Source organism: Clarias gariepinus, chromosome 17, assembly GCF_024256425.1.
Source record: "Clarias gariepinus isolate MV-2021 ecotype Netherlands chromosome 17, CGAR_prim_01v2, whole genome shotgun sequence".
NCBI classification, from domain to species: domain Eukaryota; kingdom Metazoa; phylum Chordata; class Actinopteri; order Siluriformes; family Clariidae; genus Clarias; species Clarias gariepinus.
Window position 1 is genome coordinate 20,297,298 of NC_071116.1, and position 16,430 is coordinate 20,313,727.

At 37.1% G+C, this 16,430-nt stretch overlaps 1 protein-coding gene across 1 annotated transcript; it reads left to right on the top strand.

Moving 5' to 3' along the window:
• The first annotated feature begins 2,994 nt into the window (after positions 1-2,994).
• On the top strand, positions 2,995-15,700 carry zgc:114200 (Gamma-secretase subunit Aph-1b-like). Its single transcript, XM_053475742.1, has 7 exons — positions 2,995-3,557; positions 4,630-4,800; positions 6,366-6,439; positions 7,653-7,775; positions 9,178-9,305; positions 11,293-11,416; positions 13,644-15,700. The coding sequence occupies exons 1-7, from the start codon at positions 3,445-3,447 to the stop codon at positions 13,670-13,672; spliced, it is 762 nt and encodes a 253-aa protein (XP_053331717.1). The 5' UTR covers positions 2,995-3,444; the 3' UTR covers positions 13,673-15,700.
• The last annotated feature ends 730 nt before the right edge of the window (positions 15,701-16,430 follow it).

A 16,430-nucleotide genomic window follows, 5' to 3' on the forward strand; every position in this document is an offset into this window, starting at 1 on the left:
TGGTATGCAAAATGAATATCTGTGCTGACCAATGGAGTGTGTAACATGAAAGATTTTCAGTGAAAGTTTCTACATCACACTCAAATGAGATTTATAAGATATTTGTGGCGATAGAAGATGTACTGTATTTCTCCTTTTTATTTGATTGGTCCATCTAGCGTAAGTTGCTTCTGTAAATCACTATAGATCAGGGGGGCTACCAAATGTCATAAATGTACTGTACATCTTAACTAATTCCCTTGTATCTGGTAATACAAAACTTTATCCTAACATTTGTAACTTTTCTTAAAATAAAATATTAAAGGTAAGATGAGAGATACCCTTAGTATTGAATACACCATAATACAGGGTGATAAATGTTGGTTTTGCCTTCCTTTTAAAGTATGCATATTTATTTTACACTAACTTTCTTGAAAAATATAAAAATGTATACTTATTATGCATGTATACCATATCAGTTTTAATCTATATATTTTTTTATAAATGTTATTAAGCTATCTTTTGTATGCATACATAATATCACAGTTTTTACTGTTAGTTTTCCTATTTGCAGGAATTCTTTTTAGAATGTGTTAAATTCTTCCTGTTTCATGATTTACACTTCAAATTATTACCATGGTGTATTAAAGCTGGTATTATTTATCTACATTGGCTTAAAAAAAATAACTGAGGGCAGTGTAATGAATGTTAACCTGTAACAACATGAAATGTCCCTAAAAATCCCACAAATAAATAAAAACAAATGGTAAGCAAATGCTAGTAATCTGTCTGCTAGTTCCCTACCCTACTTAAAGACTTTATGGTGATAAAGTACAAAAGCACACAAAGTGCACAATAAACATTTGACATTAAGCATAGATGAAAGGTTTAATCGTATCCTGTCTTATAATAATTGAAACACAGAAACATAAGTCTATAAAAATCAGTAAAATTAGCAGGTACACATGTATGTACAGTATTAAAAAATAAGTATGCATACTACAATGGATAGTATGCAACTTAAGTACATTATGCATACTTAATAAGTGTGTGACATAAGTAGTCAACAGTGTTAAAAGTAATATTTAGGATTTATCTGCTTTAAGGTTAATATATTAAAATGTTAGACAAAAAAACCGCCTATGCATCAGTGTTCGTCAACATGCACTCATGCTCGTGATTCCCAGCACAGAAATTCTTCTGACACTTGTGCAGATAATACCCTGTGTTCTCTATTAAAAATTTAAATACAGTTTAATAAACACCATGAGAGGCACAACTCCAAGAATTGCAGTCTTTTATTAAATATTTTGAAAAATACCAATTGTACCATTTATACATTTCTCTAACACATTCACTTATGGAAAATCCACCAAAGCTTGTGGGACACAATCTAACATGCCATTCTATTAAAAAAAAAGAAAAAGAAAATTTTAATTCAGAATCGGTGAAAAATCTTTTTATTCGCGTTGTTTCTGAAGTTAATTTTACTGATCGTTTAGTGCCTTTTTTCACGCAGATCTGGAACAACCAACCTTATAGACTGTATTAATGCAGTCAGTTTAGTGACCATCATTAAACTCACATTAATGCAACGTGTGAGAAAATCACATGAAGGCCATCTTTCAAACTGCAGCCCTATGTGAACGCTACCTTAATTACTAATGATTTTTCATCTGTTTTTTGTAGCGTCTGTTACTGTTTAATTTTGTGATCTCTGTGTCAGCCATGTTTCTTTTTCGAAAATTTGAATGAGCCCTAGTCACATGAATAAGTACTAAGAAAATTTTTCATGTCTTTTTTACTGGAACAACTAGTCATGTTATACAATATGTTTTATTCATTCATTCATTCATTCATTCATCTTCTATAACACTTATTCTGGTCGCAGGGGCCAGGAGGCTATCCCAGGACCAGTGGCAGCCGGTCAATAAGGGGCGCTGGGGCGTCGCCCCCTTAAAGTTAGGCAGAGAAGAATGCTACTTTAACATAATAATGATTTATTTAAATAATGAAATAAAGGCCTTTAGTCACAATATTCTCCTGTTTACTTAATATAATTTATTTACGATTTAAAAAAAAAAATCCAAACTGCATTACGTTAATTTGTGTTCGTGTACGCGGGGCGCCAGACAAACGGGTGCCATGAAAATATGTAGGCATGAAAATTTTTGAAAAGAATGTGATTTGAGGCTGAGCTCTAATTGAATTTTTTTTAATCATCTTTTGAACCCTCCCACTTAGCGAATCAATATTGTTTTTAAATATTTGGGCTCATGTGATTGGACCATTCTCAACGAGTCTTATTAACGGTCAGCAGATTGTTAGTTAATGTATTGAATAGTGATTGACGTGAAAGCCAGCTTAATAGGAGAGAAAATTCTGTAATTTCTTTGCAAAAATACTCTTTCGCAAGCCGATCGAGCGAAGAAAGAAAAAAAGTTACAGAGCTTGGACCAGATCGACCTGATCTTCTAATTAAGCAGCAGTCAAGTGATGCTTTTCCAGCATATATAAATATATTTTAAAAAGGTCCCCAGGAGACTTTGGGTACCCATGGTGGGGTACACCACGGACAGGGTGCCTATCCAACTTATGGTGCGCAGTGAGCAATTTGGGAAGGCCAGTTAGTTAATAGTTAATCTGCATGTCTTTGAGCTGTGGGAAAAAAACGGAGTACCTGGAGGAAACCCACCAAGTACCGGAAGAACATGCATTCAGTATATGTATATGTACTTCTGTATATGTATATGAAAGAAAAAAACAAAAATAAACCTTTACTGCCTTGTTTTATTTAAATTACTCATTGTAACTGTTAACAGAATTATCTCTTAAGATAGAACAACTAGACCACAAGCCATGAATGTTACAATCCCGTCTTATTCCTGCGGGCCAAGTCTCACTTTAACACTGGAGTGCACACTCTGTGGTGAGAGAGAAAGAGAGAGAGAGAGAGAGAGAGAGAGAGGTTGGTGTGATTGGAACACGGCCCAGAGCTGCTGGTCTGGAAAACCCGGAAGTACAACAAAGCAAATCATCTGACAAACAAAAGCCTCAGGAAGTCGCATGCTCCGCTACGAGAGGAAAAAGAGGAATTCCCTACTTTGAAGATGACACAAGAGAAAAAACGGATATAAAATCGCGTTTAAGTGGCGTTCAGTCAAAAAAACGGCTCAGGTTTTAGTTCTGAGGCGGCTAGCAGCAGTGCTGTTGTTTTAGCTTTTCCTGCTGGAACTGTGTGTTTGTCTGTGTCTGTGTGTGTGTGTGTGGCAGCCGGTGAAATGACTGTGTGCTCGCATGGGTGCTTTCTTTGTTCTGTTTAAGGGAAGTTTAGCTCTCATTATCTGATAAAGCTTTTGCCAGGAGTCGAAAAAACTTCCACCCTTGACTTGTTAGCTGTTTGTGAACAGCCCTGGTGCTAACTGGCTAGCTGGAAGTTTGTGAAGGAGGAGGGGAAGAAGGAGGATGACTGTGGCGGTGTTTTTCGGCTGTGCTTTTATAGCATTTGGCCCTGCGTTCGCGCTGTTTATTTTTACCATCGCCAGAGATCCACTGCGAGTCATCATCCTGATCGCAGGGTGAGTAGAGAGCTCACGCGCGGACTCTCGCGCACACTCCCGCATAGACATGCAGAGACACGCAGACCCTCGCGCACACTCTCGCATAGACGCGCACACTCTCGCATAGACGCGCAGACCCTCTCGCGCACCCAACTCACTGTTAGATCCTCAGGTGACTGTAGAAGAGAAACACTGAGATACTGTAATGGATCTCTAGGTTAAGTCTGATGCATGATCTGTGCTTTTACAGCAGCTCAAGGGTTACCCAGGGTTTGGTTCAGCATTACTTTTCCTTCTCAGATAACACTAACCTGAAGAAGTTTGTCTTTATGGCTTTGTTAGTATCCATTGAAGTCAGCTTTTGTTAACGCATGCTGTTATCAGTTTTATGTCTCAGTACCACCAATGTCAGTGGCCCTTCCTCAACCCTGTTTGCTTCAGTGTATCATGGCTGACCCTTTGCTCCGACCTCAACTTCCTAACAAGTTTGGATTTGCAAAGAAGAGTTTCACCGTGCTCTAAACTACTAATGAAAAACAAAGCGTTTTCCCTATCTTTTTCTTCTTACACTTCATTATAGATGTTAGATTACTGCTGTTGAGTTTTATTGTTTGTCATCTTATTATCATTTGTCCAAACAATCTTCACTGTCGATTCTAAAAAATAATATTTGTCACTTTAGTGTCTTTAGTTATCAATGAACTTGTTAAGATAGTAAAGATAAATATAAATCATTATAACACAAAAGAAATCTGCTTTCACAAACATGGACAAGTCTGTGGATGCAGCATCTTTTGCGTCTTAAATATTTCCACCCAGGTGTCCACAAACTTTTGATCAGTCATAAAGTTGAATATGCTCAGTATATGTTGAATATAATGTTTAGGCCAATATAGGGAGAAAAAATAAGCCAATAAAGCCAATTCAATCAAAAGAGGTTTATTTAATGTGTTCACAAAAAATTTTTTGCTCCTGATTGAACTACAGAATTATGAGTAATGAGCTGTGTCTGTTTGACACTCATTTAATCATGCATAAAGTTAATTGAATATATACTGTATATGTGTGTTTGTGTGTGCGCGTGTTTCAGGGCTTTCTTCTGGCTTCTGTCCCTCCTGTTATCCTCTCTGGTTTGGTTCATTGCGGTGAAAGCTAGCAGTGCAGAAGATGTCAAGTTACAAAAGGGTCTGCTGATATTCGGGGTCGTCTTCTCAGTCCTCCTTCAGGAAGTTTTCAGATTTACCTACTACAGACTGCTCAGGTGAGAGCTCTCGCTGTTCAATAGTCAACAGATAGTCAATAGTTTGTAAGTAGGTTGATACAAACCCTTTCACACATGTTCTGACTTAGAAATTATGGCATTGTTGGACAGAGTTCTTTGTCATGGTGCATTCTGGGATGCATCAATTTCAACACAGCTTTCAAGACTTCCATGATGTAGCCTGAATAGCCAGAAACTTCAGCAAATTGTTCAAAAACAGTTATGTACTGTATAACAGGATTTTCATGGCAAATATGAACAAGTGACTCTTGCTAAAAAGTTTGTCTGTTAACAAGCAAGTTTTATTTATAAAGCACATTTACTACAACAACAGTCGTTGTCCAGAGTTCTATACAGTACTTGAGAATAAAATAAGAGTTAAGAGTTTTTTAAAAATTCAATTATGGCAGCAATGCATAGTATTATGTTTCCTCTACAGATGTCAGTAGTCACACCATAATTGATGCTATCATGTGACCATCAGAAGAGAGGCATATATTTTTCTTATTGAAGTGTGTTTACATTTTTTTGGGCCCCTCTATATATGTTTTTAGTTTAGATTGGGGAGGGAAAAAAGGTAACCGATGAAGCTGTCGGTGCTTTGAGCATGAAAATGCTACCAGGGTGTCTCCTCCACTCTAATACAGCCCAGATCCAACATCGCTCACGTCTGTCGTCTTTATTGTCTCGACATTCCAGCCGAGGAGGCACAGTGTCTACAGGAAGGGTTTATTAATGAACAACTGGGAAATGAGATGATGAGTTGACGAGGCGTCAGTGGTTTTTATAACAGTGTCAAAGGTTTATGTAGAGCTGGTTAGAGGTGTCATGCCATGGTTTAACACCACTGATTTGAGTTTCATGAGGAGCAGCACAGTCAGTTAAACTCCAGTAAGACGTCCTGGCGTGTAGCATTTACGCTTTTTACCATCAGCAGGAATCGGTTTAATGTTGCATGTGATTTGCTTTTAGCATTTCCTCTACTTCCTCTTTTACTCTTGTTAGGCGTGTCTAATGCTGTAAAGTGAAACATGTACTATATATAATGTTTTCGTACAGAAGGAACATAAGCTGTAGCTGTAACTCAGCCTTACAATCAGTCTGCTTCCTGCCTGTATTTTTTACAGTTAGAATCTGTGTGTGTGTGTGTGTGTGTGTGTAAGTTGCATGTTGTTCCTGAGGTGTAGGCTAATTGACATTTCAAAATTCCCCGTGGTGTATTATTGGGTGTGAGAGTGTGTGGGTTGGCACCCTGTCCGTGGTTCCACCTGTAGATATGGGCATGTATTTGAAATGCATGCATGGTATTATCATTATTATTTTCGTAAAATGTGTAACTTGAGAAGAAAGTCATTAAAAATGTTCAACAGGGAGTTTTAAACCTAAACCTCAGTGTATTATAAACATAATTAAGTATAGACGTATGACTTAAAAAAAAAAAAAAAAACATTGAAGCTGGAACAAAAGAGGAGGAGGAGGATGAATGTTCAGTTACACTTCCAATGGAAACAAACCTGAGCTTTGCAGCATGTGTGTGTTTTTATGTGTGTGTTTCGCATCATCAGGAAGGCTACCGAAGGCCTGGCAGCGATTAGTGATGAAGAAACTTCACCCATTTCCGTCCGGCAAATGGCTTATGGTAAGATCTCTTTTTTGGTAATTTGTGAATGATTGTGTGTACAGTTCCAACAGACAGATTTATCCGTCGATTTTCAAGGAATTTCACTCACAGTGCTCACGAGAACAACTGCAGTGAGCTCTGAGCCACGTCAGCCGGGATCATCATTCACGAATGTACTGGCTTCTTTAAAACGTCCGCACCATTCAGATGTTTTACTGCGTCTATAAGTCTCATTACTGGACTGTGCTGGATGTTTTGTTGTAATTATTATGATTAAATCAAGTCAAGTAGGCTTTTACTGTCATTTCAACCTTGTACAGTTCATTACACAGTGGAACAAAACACTGTTCCTCCAGGTCCATACATGCAACATAAATTAACAGAAACTAACTAACTAGGACACCTAATTAGCTGACTAAGACAAACCAAATTGATACCATCAATTAAAGGAAAACTATTTTTAGTATTATACAACAGATATATACAACAATATACTGCGAGAGTGAGTTGAGATGAGTGCAAGTTAATGACATGTTCAATAAAAAACAGTAAACGTTTCTTGTAAAAGTAGAACCAGAGACAGAAAAGAGTACTTGTGTAAATAGCAGCTAAAAATATAAATATTGTATATATTTCTATAAATATTATATAAAAGAAAACTATTTTATTAAGGTTAATGTTTATCTGAGTGTGTGTGTGCATCAGTCCAGTCCTTCCTTATTGAGGAGACGGTTGGCATGTGGGAAGAAGCTGTTGAACAGTCTGGATGTGAGTACCGTTTTCCAGGTGGTAGGAAGGTGAAAAGTGAGTGTGAGGGGTGTGTATGATCAGCCACAATGTGTGTGGTGTAGCTGTCAATGATGAAGAGGAGAGATCTCGATGTTCTTCTCGGCTGTCCACACTGTCCGCTGTAGGGTGTTGTGGTCCTAGACGGTACAATTCCAAAAGAAGCTTCTGGGCTGTTTATGTGCACAGAGCTGGTGAGGGTGAGGTTCTCCTCCAGGTGGACACCCAGGAATTTGATGGTGCTGTTGACGATTTCCACAGAGGAGCCATTGATGTCCTCCTGAAGTCAACAACCATCTCTTTAGTTTTATCGACTTTCAGAGAACGTCAGATAAATAATTCAGTTAACCTCTTAACTGTGTACTAAAGAATGATTTGTCTGGACTGTAAATATATATTTTGTTTATGTATGTTTGTATATATAAGTGTGTATGTATGTGTACAGTGGCAGGGCTCGGCTTTGGGATAATGAGCGGCGCTTTCTCTATGATCAACATCCTGTCTGACTCTCTGGGCCCAGGTACTGTGGGCATCTTTGGAGACTCTCAGTACTATTTTATCACCTCAGGTCAGTCCACGCACATACATCTTCCTCTTTTTTCCCCTGTGAATGTGATGCAATTGTTTCTTTTCTAAAAGTAGTGTAATTAAAAATAATAGGAAAAGATTTTTTTTTTTTTTTGCTGATTTTGAGTCATTATGAATGCAAAGACCAAATAGCATGTTCTGTGATTGATGACACAAGTACCAAGTGTGTCGATTTTATTTCTTCAGGCTTTTTGAACCTAGTTTGATAAATAAAGGACATAATAATTACAGTATTTTAATAATATGAACTTTGTGTAAGATATTTTATAATTGTTTAATAAAATTCAGGGAAGGGAAAGTGTAATGCTATAGCATATAGGGACATCGTATACTGTACAATAGTGTCTTTCCAAATTTCTACATTTCAGAACAATACTGATTTTTTTTATTATGAAATAAGGTATGGCATTAGGTAGTTCGTTTTTATTATAAGACACAAAGTTCCACTGTTCCATATAGTCCTTGCAAGAACAGTATTGTGATTGTGAAAGTGCATTCAAGCAGCATGATCAAACTGACTCTCATGAAGACCATCCCAGAAAAGCAAGGCCAAAACTTACCACTGCTGCAGAGAAGTTAATTTGGAGTTACCAGACTCAAACATTATACATTGATGTTATTATGAATGTTTTACAGAGCATAAGTAGCAGACACATTCTAATATAATTTCAAGAAAAATAAAAAAATAAAAAAAAGTCCAAGAATTAAAAGTTAAAACTTTGATTGTTAGTGTACATATGGATGTGATGGTCAGGTGTCCACAAACTATTGGCCATATTCCAAAATTTTGGAATATACTTATTGTAAATATTTGTAAAGTTGACATGAATTTGTTTATTTAAAGCAAACTTTACATAAATGCTTGATAACGCTTATTTTAGTAAGGTAATTTTTTTAAAGTCTTTATGTTAAAATTTCTTGCAAGTAAATGTGTGTAAATTGTACACATTTACTTTCGAAACGTAAATTGTATACACGTTAATTATATTATAAATAAACTATTTGTGAACAATAAAAATAGTAATCATGAGAATAAATGCATTCTACATAATGTTAAAATAAAAGTTAATTATTCTTCATAATGATGCTGCTACAGTGAATTATACTGATAAATGTGACTTTTTTTAAACATAAAAGTACTTTAAAAGTAAAAGTACTTTATTAAACATTAGTCAGTGTTGATCCTTATTAAGGAAGTAAGGAAGTGCAGTCATTCATTCAATGTATAGAGATTCCTGAGATATTTTTCTCATGTCAATGTGTCATTAGCAGATCAGTAGAACTTCTAGCTTAGGTTTGTATGCTGTTATTGATTTGAGAGTGTGATTGTATTGAAGTTGTGAGTGGTTGGTATTAAAGTTGACCTGTGGACTTAATGACAGCTCTGATGACTCTGGCCATGACGTTGCTGCACACGTTCTGGGGTGTGGTGTTCTTCGAGGGCTGTGAGAAGAGCCGCTGGTGGGTCATCGTTGTGGTGGTGTGTCTCCATCTGCTGGTCTCCAGTCTGGTAAGCAACCAAGCTGTCACATGACCCTCAGCCTCAGGTTCTGCACTCATCAGGTGAATCTAATTTTTTTCGCCTGGTTTTACTATGTGCTTTACAGGAGTGTAAAATGTGACCTTGTGATTCATTTAAAGAGAGAAAACAGTTTAAACTGAATCATTTGAATAATTTGACCTGCGCTGTCTGTTAATGTTGCTCTTAAACCACGCTTAACCCCAGGTTTATGGGTTTAGCTTTTTACTTTTCCTGGAAATAGACGTACGACTAGTATACAGCTAGTCATGGGGAAAGAAACAAGTCACCTATTTTGATTTGAGAATGACTTGAAAAAAAAAACTCTAAACTAAGGAGCGTTGAAGAAACTCATTAGCATCATTTATAGCCACCGGGGGGAGACGCTGCTTGTCTTTGACATAGCCAGTTCAGGTTACTTCTGTTCCCTCATCTAATATTTTCTAAATGCTTTATAGCCTCAAAAAGAGTTTTTTTTACTAAGCACTGAACTTAAAAACCTAATTCCAGTAGCAGCAAGAGTGAAACAAAGCTGGTAAAGACAAATGGTAAGTGCAAGTGGTTGAGAAATTGCCTGTACACTTAATGCTGAAGAAAAAGCACAATGAATTCTGTCAATAAACCTACATTTAACTTTTTTCTTCCATGGTTTTTTTAAATAAGTTGCCATTCAAGAGGAAAATGTACTCTACCAGTCAAACGTTTGGGTTTTATTTCTTTCCAAATTGTAAAACAATGGCAACGGCATTCAAAATCTCCAAGTAACTGGAAGTTAATTAATTCCCATTAACAGCTCATCCTAAAGTGTGCCCGCGACTTCGTTGCACACTCATAAACAAGTTTTAAAAAATTTACTGTGCTATATGTTGAATTTTGGAATGAACTAAAACTTTTACGTGTTACCATGAAGTGTGTGGAATGAAAGTGTGCGATCACGTTTATTAAGTAGATTTTAATTGAACACTCATAAGCACATATTAGAAAATGTACTGATCTGTTGAATTTTGAGATGAACTAATGATTTTTTCAAGGTCGATTTCTTTCTTTCTTTTTTTCTTTCCCTAATAATTGTTTTAAGTAGGGTATCTTCGCTTCCCGTGGGCCGATTGCGATGAAACAAAGCCTATACAGCCAAATGCATTTGTGAAAACCCGATTAAAATTTGTTCAGTAGTTTTTACATAATGCGTGCACAGACAGAGAAAATTTCTATCTTGATGTGTTCCATCATTATCTTACATTCTATAATTTTTTTGCAAATATTTTTAATGTACAGACATGCCAACTAATATTTTAAAAGTTTTAATACATATGTTTTCTAAAAAAAATTCTAATAATAAATTAAAGAACAAGACATGCTTTTTAACCACTTATTGTTGCGTTTAAGGAAAAGGAATGTTGATGAGGTACTTCCTGTTATCACTTTTACACATTATAACGGCTAATAAATAAGTACAACAAAATGTAAATCAAACACTTGTAATTGACTCCCTCTAGATTTCTCTCTAGCCCTCAGCAGAACATGGTGACTTCTTGATCTAGTCTATTTAATATGACCCATTTCTGTTAAACTTCCTTGCAGATGTTTGCATGTCTGTACTTATCGCATAATACTAGTGAGAAAAAGGAATCCAAAATATTTTGGATGTTTCTTTCATGACCCACATGGTATCTATGGTATGGTATCTTCATTGTGTATAAAAAGGTAAAGCTTGGGAATGTACTTTGATGTGTCGATAAGAATTAAACCACATGATTGCATCCAATCAGAACAGAAATACATTAGTGGTTAGGACTTGTAACAAAACAATCCGCTCAAGAGTCCCCAGTGACACAGGATGGGATTGCAGTCATGACTACTGCTACAATAATACTGCATTTCATTATCATTTTAGCCAGACGTCCTGCTTTACTGTCTCACACCCTTTCATACTCTGCATTATCCTCTTTGTCTTTCATACACTCCTGTACACCGACAGTCTCTGATGAACCCGCTGTACGAAGGTAGCCTGCCTCCTGTGTATGTTGTAACAGCAGTCATGGCTGTGTGGGCGTTCTTCTCTTCAGGAGGGTCTCTGAACAACCTCTCAAAGCTCTGCACACGTAAGATCTGTACTTGTTATTTTATTATAATTTTTTTTTTTAAACCTTCATAGTTTTTACTTAAATTGCATGTGAATAATGTAACAGGACTAATGAGGTTATTTATAAAATCCCTACACGGATATCAACTATAGTCTCTGAACAAAATTCAGATTTACGGGAAATATCATTATTCCTCTGTCTCGGTTCACCTTTACTGTAGGTTCTGGTAAAAAAAAAAAAAAAAAAAAAAAAAAAAAAAAAAAAATATATATATATATATATATATTATGTATATGTGCCTTAAAAGGTTTTTAATTCCTGCACCAAACGCCCTTATCTGCTAATCCATCGAAGAGCATGAGCCAACATGTCCTATCCTGGGCTCTTAAGAACAAAAGAGGGAACCGCCATATACTGTGCAGTCACATGCGTAAGAGTCAGTGCTCCGTCTTTTAATTCTATGTGGTTTTGTTTCAAAACACTATTAAACTAGCAGGTATTAGTACTGTATTACACAAATACCACCTCAAACAACAACATATCACTTTTTTTTATTGTGACATTATTTATTTCACAAAAATGAAGCCAGAAACGTGTGCAATACTAAATACCCCCATGATTCAGTAGCTTGTAGTGCCACTTTTTAGTAGCAACAACTTGAAGTAATCATTTCCTGTATGACTTTATCAACCTCTCACGTCATTGTGGAGGAATGTTGGCCTATTCTTCTTTACAACATTGTTTCAGTTCATTGAGGTTTTTGGGAATTCACGTATAAACAGCTCTCCTAAGAGCCCACCACAGCCTTTCAACTGGGCTGCGGTCTGGACTTTGACTAATCCATTCCAAAACCATTCTGATGTAGTTTTACTGGCGTGCTTTGGATCATTGTACTGTTGCATGAACCAATTTCAGCCAAATCTTCATCTGTTGTACAGAAGGCCTCACATTTACCTCTGTGGTATATACAGACTAGGTCATGGTCAAATCAATGACTGCAAGGTGACCACCAGACGCTGTGGCTGCAAAGCAAGCCCAAATCATTCCCCCTCCATATGATGTGTTTTGGCTGCAATTATGTGTTTGGCATTAAGGCTAAACCACATGTTTTTTTTTTTTTAAAGAAATTTACTTTAAAAAAAAAAAAAGAAGTGTTTCTCCTGGCAACCCCATAGGGTCGCAAACAAACCGTACTTTGTAGTCTTCATCTAATTGTGCTGTCATGGACATTTAACATGCTCACTGAGGCCTGTGGGGTCTGAGATGTAACTCTGAGCATTGCAAAGTCTGACGTGGGGATGAATGTGCTGGGACGTCCACTCTTGGGAAGCTTGGCATTTGTCTTAAATGTTTTCATTTGTAAAAAATCTTTCTCATTGTAGAATGTCGAACTTGTTTTTATAACCCTTTTTCAATTGATGTGCTGTAACAATTGCTTGTTGTAAAGTCCACAGCTGATGTCTTTCCCTCTTGGCATTGTGTTACACACATCAGAGTGCTCCAGGTCAGCAAAACTTCTGCTTATATAGAGGTTTGCACACCTGCTGATGAACAATTAACCAATCAAACGCTGATGATTAGCAGCAACCGGCTGCCACTTACCCTCTAAGATTTTGTGAAAGCAGTGTGAGGGTATTGCACACTTTTTTTTTTTTTTCCATGTTGTTATTCCTCTGAGGCATATTTGCCTAATCTTAAGACCTGCTGTAATCAGATGATCATTCTGTTTTTAAACAAGAGCACATAGAATTAAAAGACAAACCTCAGCACATGACGTGTAAGGAATGAGGAAGAACTGAAGAGAAAGAGAGACCGTGAGAGAGAGAGCAGTGTGTGGGAGAGTCTACACATTCATATAAAAAAAAATGAACTAGATTGAAACTGTTGCTGAGTCACTTTATTTGTAAATATATATCTGTACAATTTTGGAGGAGAACGTATTCAGAGGATTGTATACTTGGCGCACACCATCTCTCCGTTTATAATTGAGTAATTAAATTAGCCAGTGAAACAGATATTATAAGCTGTACTTGTTCTGGACATTGACATTGACGATATCTTCCAGGACACAAAGTTGCCAAAGTTGAGTTCATCCAATATAACCTGCAATGTAATATGTTTAGCCTAACAACACCCACCCAGTGTCTTTCTAACCTGTTTATTCTTGTTACTAAAAATGTTTACAATAAAGATCTAGCTGTCTCTCTATCTCCGTTTCAGCCCAAGTGCATGATTCTGTCCGCAGGTAAGAGGACCGAGGTAGCGTCTTCGTAAGAAAGCCATGCCCTGACCTCACCGCGTGACTCAGGCAGTTTGTTGGGAAGCTGCATTCACTGCTCGGAGTAAACGAAGCAGCCGGAGAAAGAACAGCAGTAGCAGCGGCCATCAGTTCTGATGATGCTCCCGGGGCTGAACTCAAACCCCCACCAACAGGGCTGCCTTACGGATTATAGGACTCTCAGATCATGCTCATTGTGTAAATAGCTTGACATCTTCTCACACGTCAGAATCTATGCTTTTATTGAATTACTTTGATCACAAACAAGTAGTATTTTACGTTTAACACAGTGTTGTTGTTGTTGTTTTTCTTTTTGTAAACCACAAGTCATTTTTGTGTTTCTTTCTTATTTTTTTCTGATGAAAGTCTTATGTAAATATTAAAAGTAAGTTGTTTTTTTTTAAAGAAAAATTCGAGGTAGGAGAGTTGACCTGGGCCTGGACTGTGCCTCCTTTACAGTCTGGATTTGTTCCATGTAAAACTGTGGATTGGGAATTTTACCTTAAACCAAACCTAAATACAATAAATGTAATGTTCTGTCAAGCTTAATATGACGTTGCAAAAGAGGTTTAACACTTTGTCAGTATTTAATTCCCAAAGTTGTTACCACAACGACTGTTTTGGCTGCTGCTAATGTGTTTTGCATTTGCGCTGCAGTAAACTAAATACATTAAGCCATGATTGATGGTTTGGGTATAATGTGTCAATCAGCAACCGGACCATAAAAGCTGCCACCTGGGTTTGTTGAATCCTAAGGAATCCAGACTTTAAAGCTGCAGCAAATCCATTGCTCTGACACAGTCTTTTTCCAGGCAAATGTCCCCAGCTAATGCGTCCCCTTAACAGTTCAGCTCCCGCCACAGTGGATAAGCAATTTGCAATTTTTTTCATTTCAAACATATCACACTCGTTGATTCAGTGAGACCTTGCAGCACATTTTGGATTCCCCCCCAAATGCTTCATGGATAGAAACCCTCTGTCTCACGAGTTCCACATTGGGGCAAACGTATGCAATGTGAATGTTCAAAGTCCACTGGCAAATATATTGACTCATCTACTGTGTATATATACTAATTATGCAGAATTCGCTTTGTAATCAGTGTTTCTTGCGTTAATTCTTTGAAACCCGTCACTACATGTTCCTCAGCTTTTACATGCTCAGTTAACAAGTCCATCTAGATCACTGTCCACTAGAAGTCAGGAACACCGGTCCTCCTTCTTAATGTAGCAGCGATGTCACATGCATCCTTTCATTATTTTTCCTTTCTCTCTCTCTCTGGTTTCTCTACTAACAGACTGTTGAAGGCTTCATTTTTAAAATCTCTCAAACTCTATCTTGTGCAACTGGGTGCAAACATGTCCCCGTAGACAACAAGCAATACAACAGCTCTATCTTGCGTTCGGTTCTGCCGCTTCAAACCCTGGTGCTGGCTTGTGTTATTTTAGGAGACGTAAGTTGAGTGTTTCCATTTCCGTGAAACGTTCACTCTGTCATGGATGAACAAGTGCTTTCTTTTTACGCCCATATGGTTATTTAACCAACATAATGCTGCTTTGCTCTAAGTGAGATTATTTGTTTGACTTTTTGCTGGTTTTGACTTGCCTTTCAAAAGAACAGTTTCCAGACCAGCACACTGATAACACACATCCATAAACACATCTGTCATGGCTTTAATATAAATCTCTGCTATGTAAACAATTTTTCCCCCTAGCAGTACTGTTCGTTTTGGTACGTTACGGGCCTAAGTCGGTGTGTTATCGGTTGATTTAAAAAAAAAAAAAAAAAAAAATCCTGTTTAATTTTGACACAGTCATTTTGTATGTAGCTAACTGGTGCCGCATCATACAACAGTAAAACCTTTCGTCTCAGGACTCACTGTGTGAATAAGAACAAGCAAACTGACGTTCTGGACTAGTCCAAGGCAGCTTCACCTTTCTGAGGCACGACTGGATTTTAACAGCTACCTAGAACATATCATCTCTCTGGGCATTTCTCTGTCCTAAATAAAAAGCCACCTTCAGTATGCACCAAGTTCTGCAGAAGAACTTTCTTGTGGTTTATTTTACTCTGTTCTCTTGTCATTTTTACGACAACCAAACTTCTTTTAACCTTTCAAATTAACCTTCTGAACTTTGATAGAGGTAAGAAAACTTGGCATAGTTGCAGTGATACTCCCTGTGTCTCTGCCATAAAACAAGATTTATACAAGCCTTCTACAAATCTTTTTTCTTGCTGAAGTGCTATCTTTATCTTTTGTACATTGACAACTTATCTTTCACCTGGAAACATGATTATTACATTCCTTTAATAAGATACTGTACAGGAGTATGTCTAAAGATAATACCTTAATACCGAGAAAATGTACACTTTAGTAACATTTTATTTCTGAGAGTCTACCAAATGATAAAAATGAGTCCCCAGGTGTAACGAGAGATCATCTTTCAGTTATCAGTCTTTTCACAAGATTTACCCAGAACACAACTGTGTTTGGGTGCCATTATTTAGTTGTAAATGTTGAATGTTTTGTTCTTTAAAATTGGTATTTAACACACTATACTAACAATGAAAATCAGGGCCTGTATTTACAAAGCTTCTTAGAATTCTCTGAGAGATTCTATCTTAGCCTAAAAAGTCCTAGCTGAGAATCCTAGCCTAAGAGTGATTTAGGAAACTTCTCAGAGCGACTCTGAGTAAGAAAAGTACAACCACCTTTATCTTAATGAGGAGGTGTGGTTGAACCTGTTGCTAGCAGT

Bases quoted from the DNA above. Each gene is read 5' to 3' on its own strand.
- zgc:114200 (XM_053475742.1), top strand. From the start codon at position 3,445: ATGACTGTGGCGGTGTTTTTCGGCTGTGCTTTTATAGCATTTGGCCCT. The intron at 4,801-6,365 runs GTGAGAGCTCTC...TCGCATCATCAG, and splicing joins ACCTACTACAGACTGCTCAG to GAAGGCTACCGAAGGCCTGG. The intron at 6,440-7,652 runs GTAAGATCTCTT...GTATGTGTACAG, and splicing joins CGTCCGGCAAATGGCTTATG to TGGCAGGGCTCGGCTTTGGG.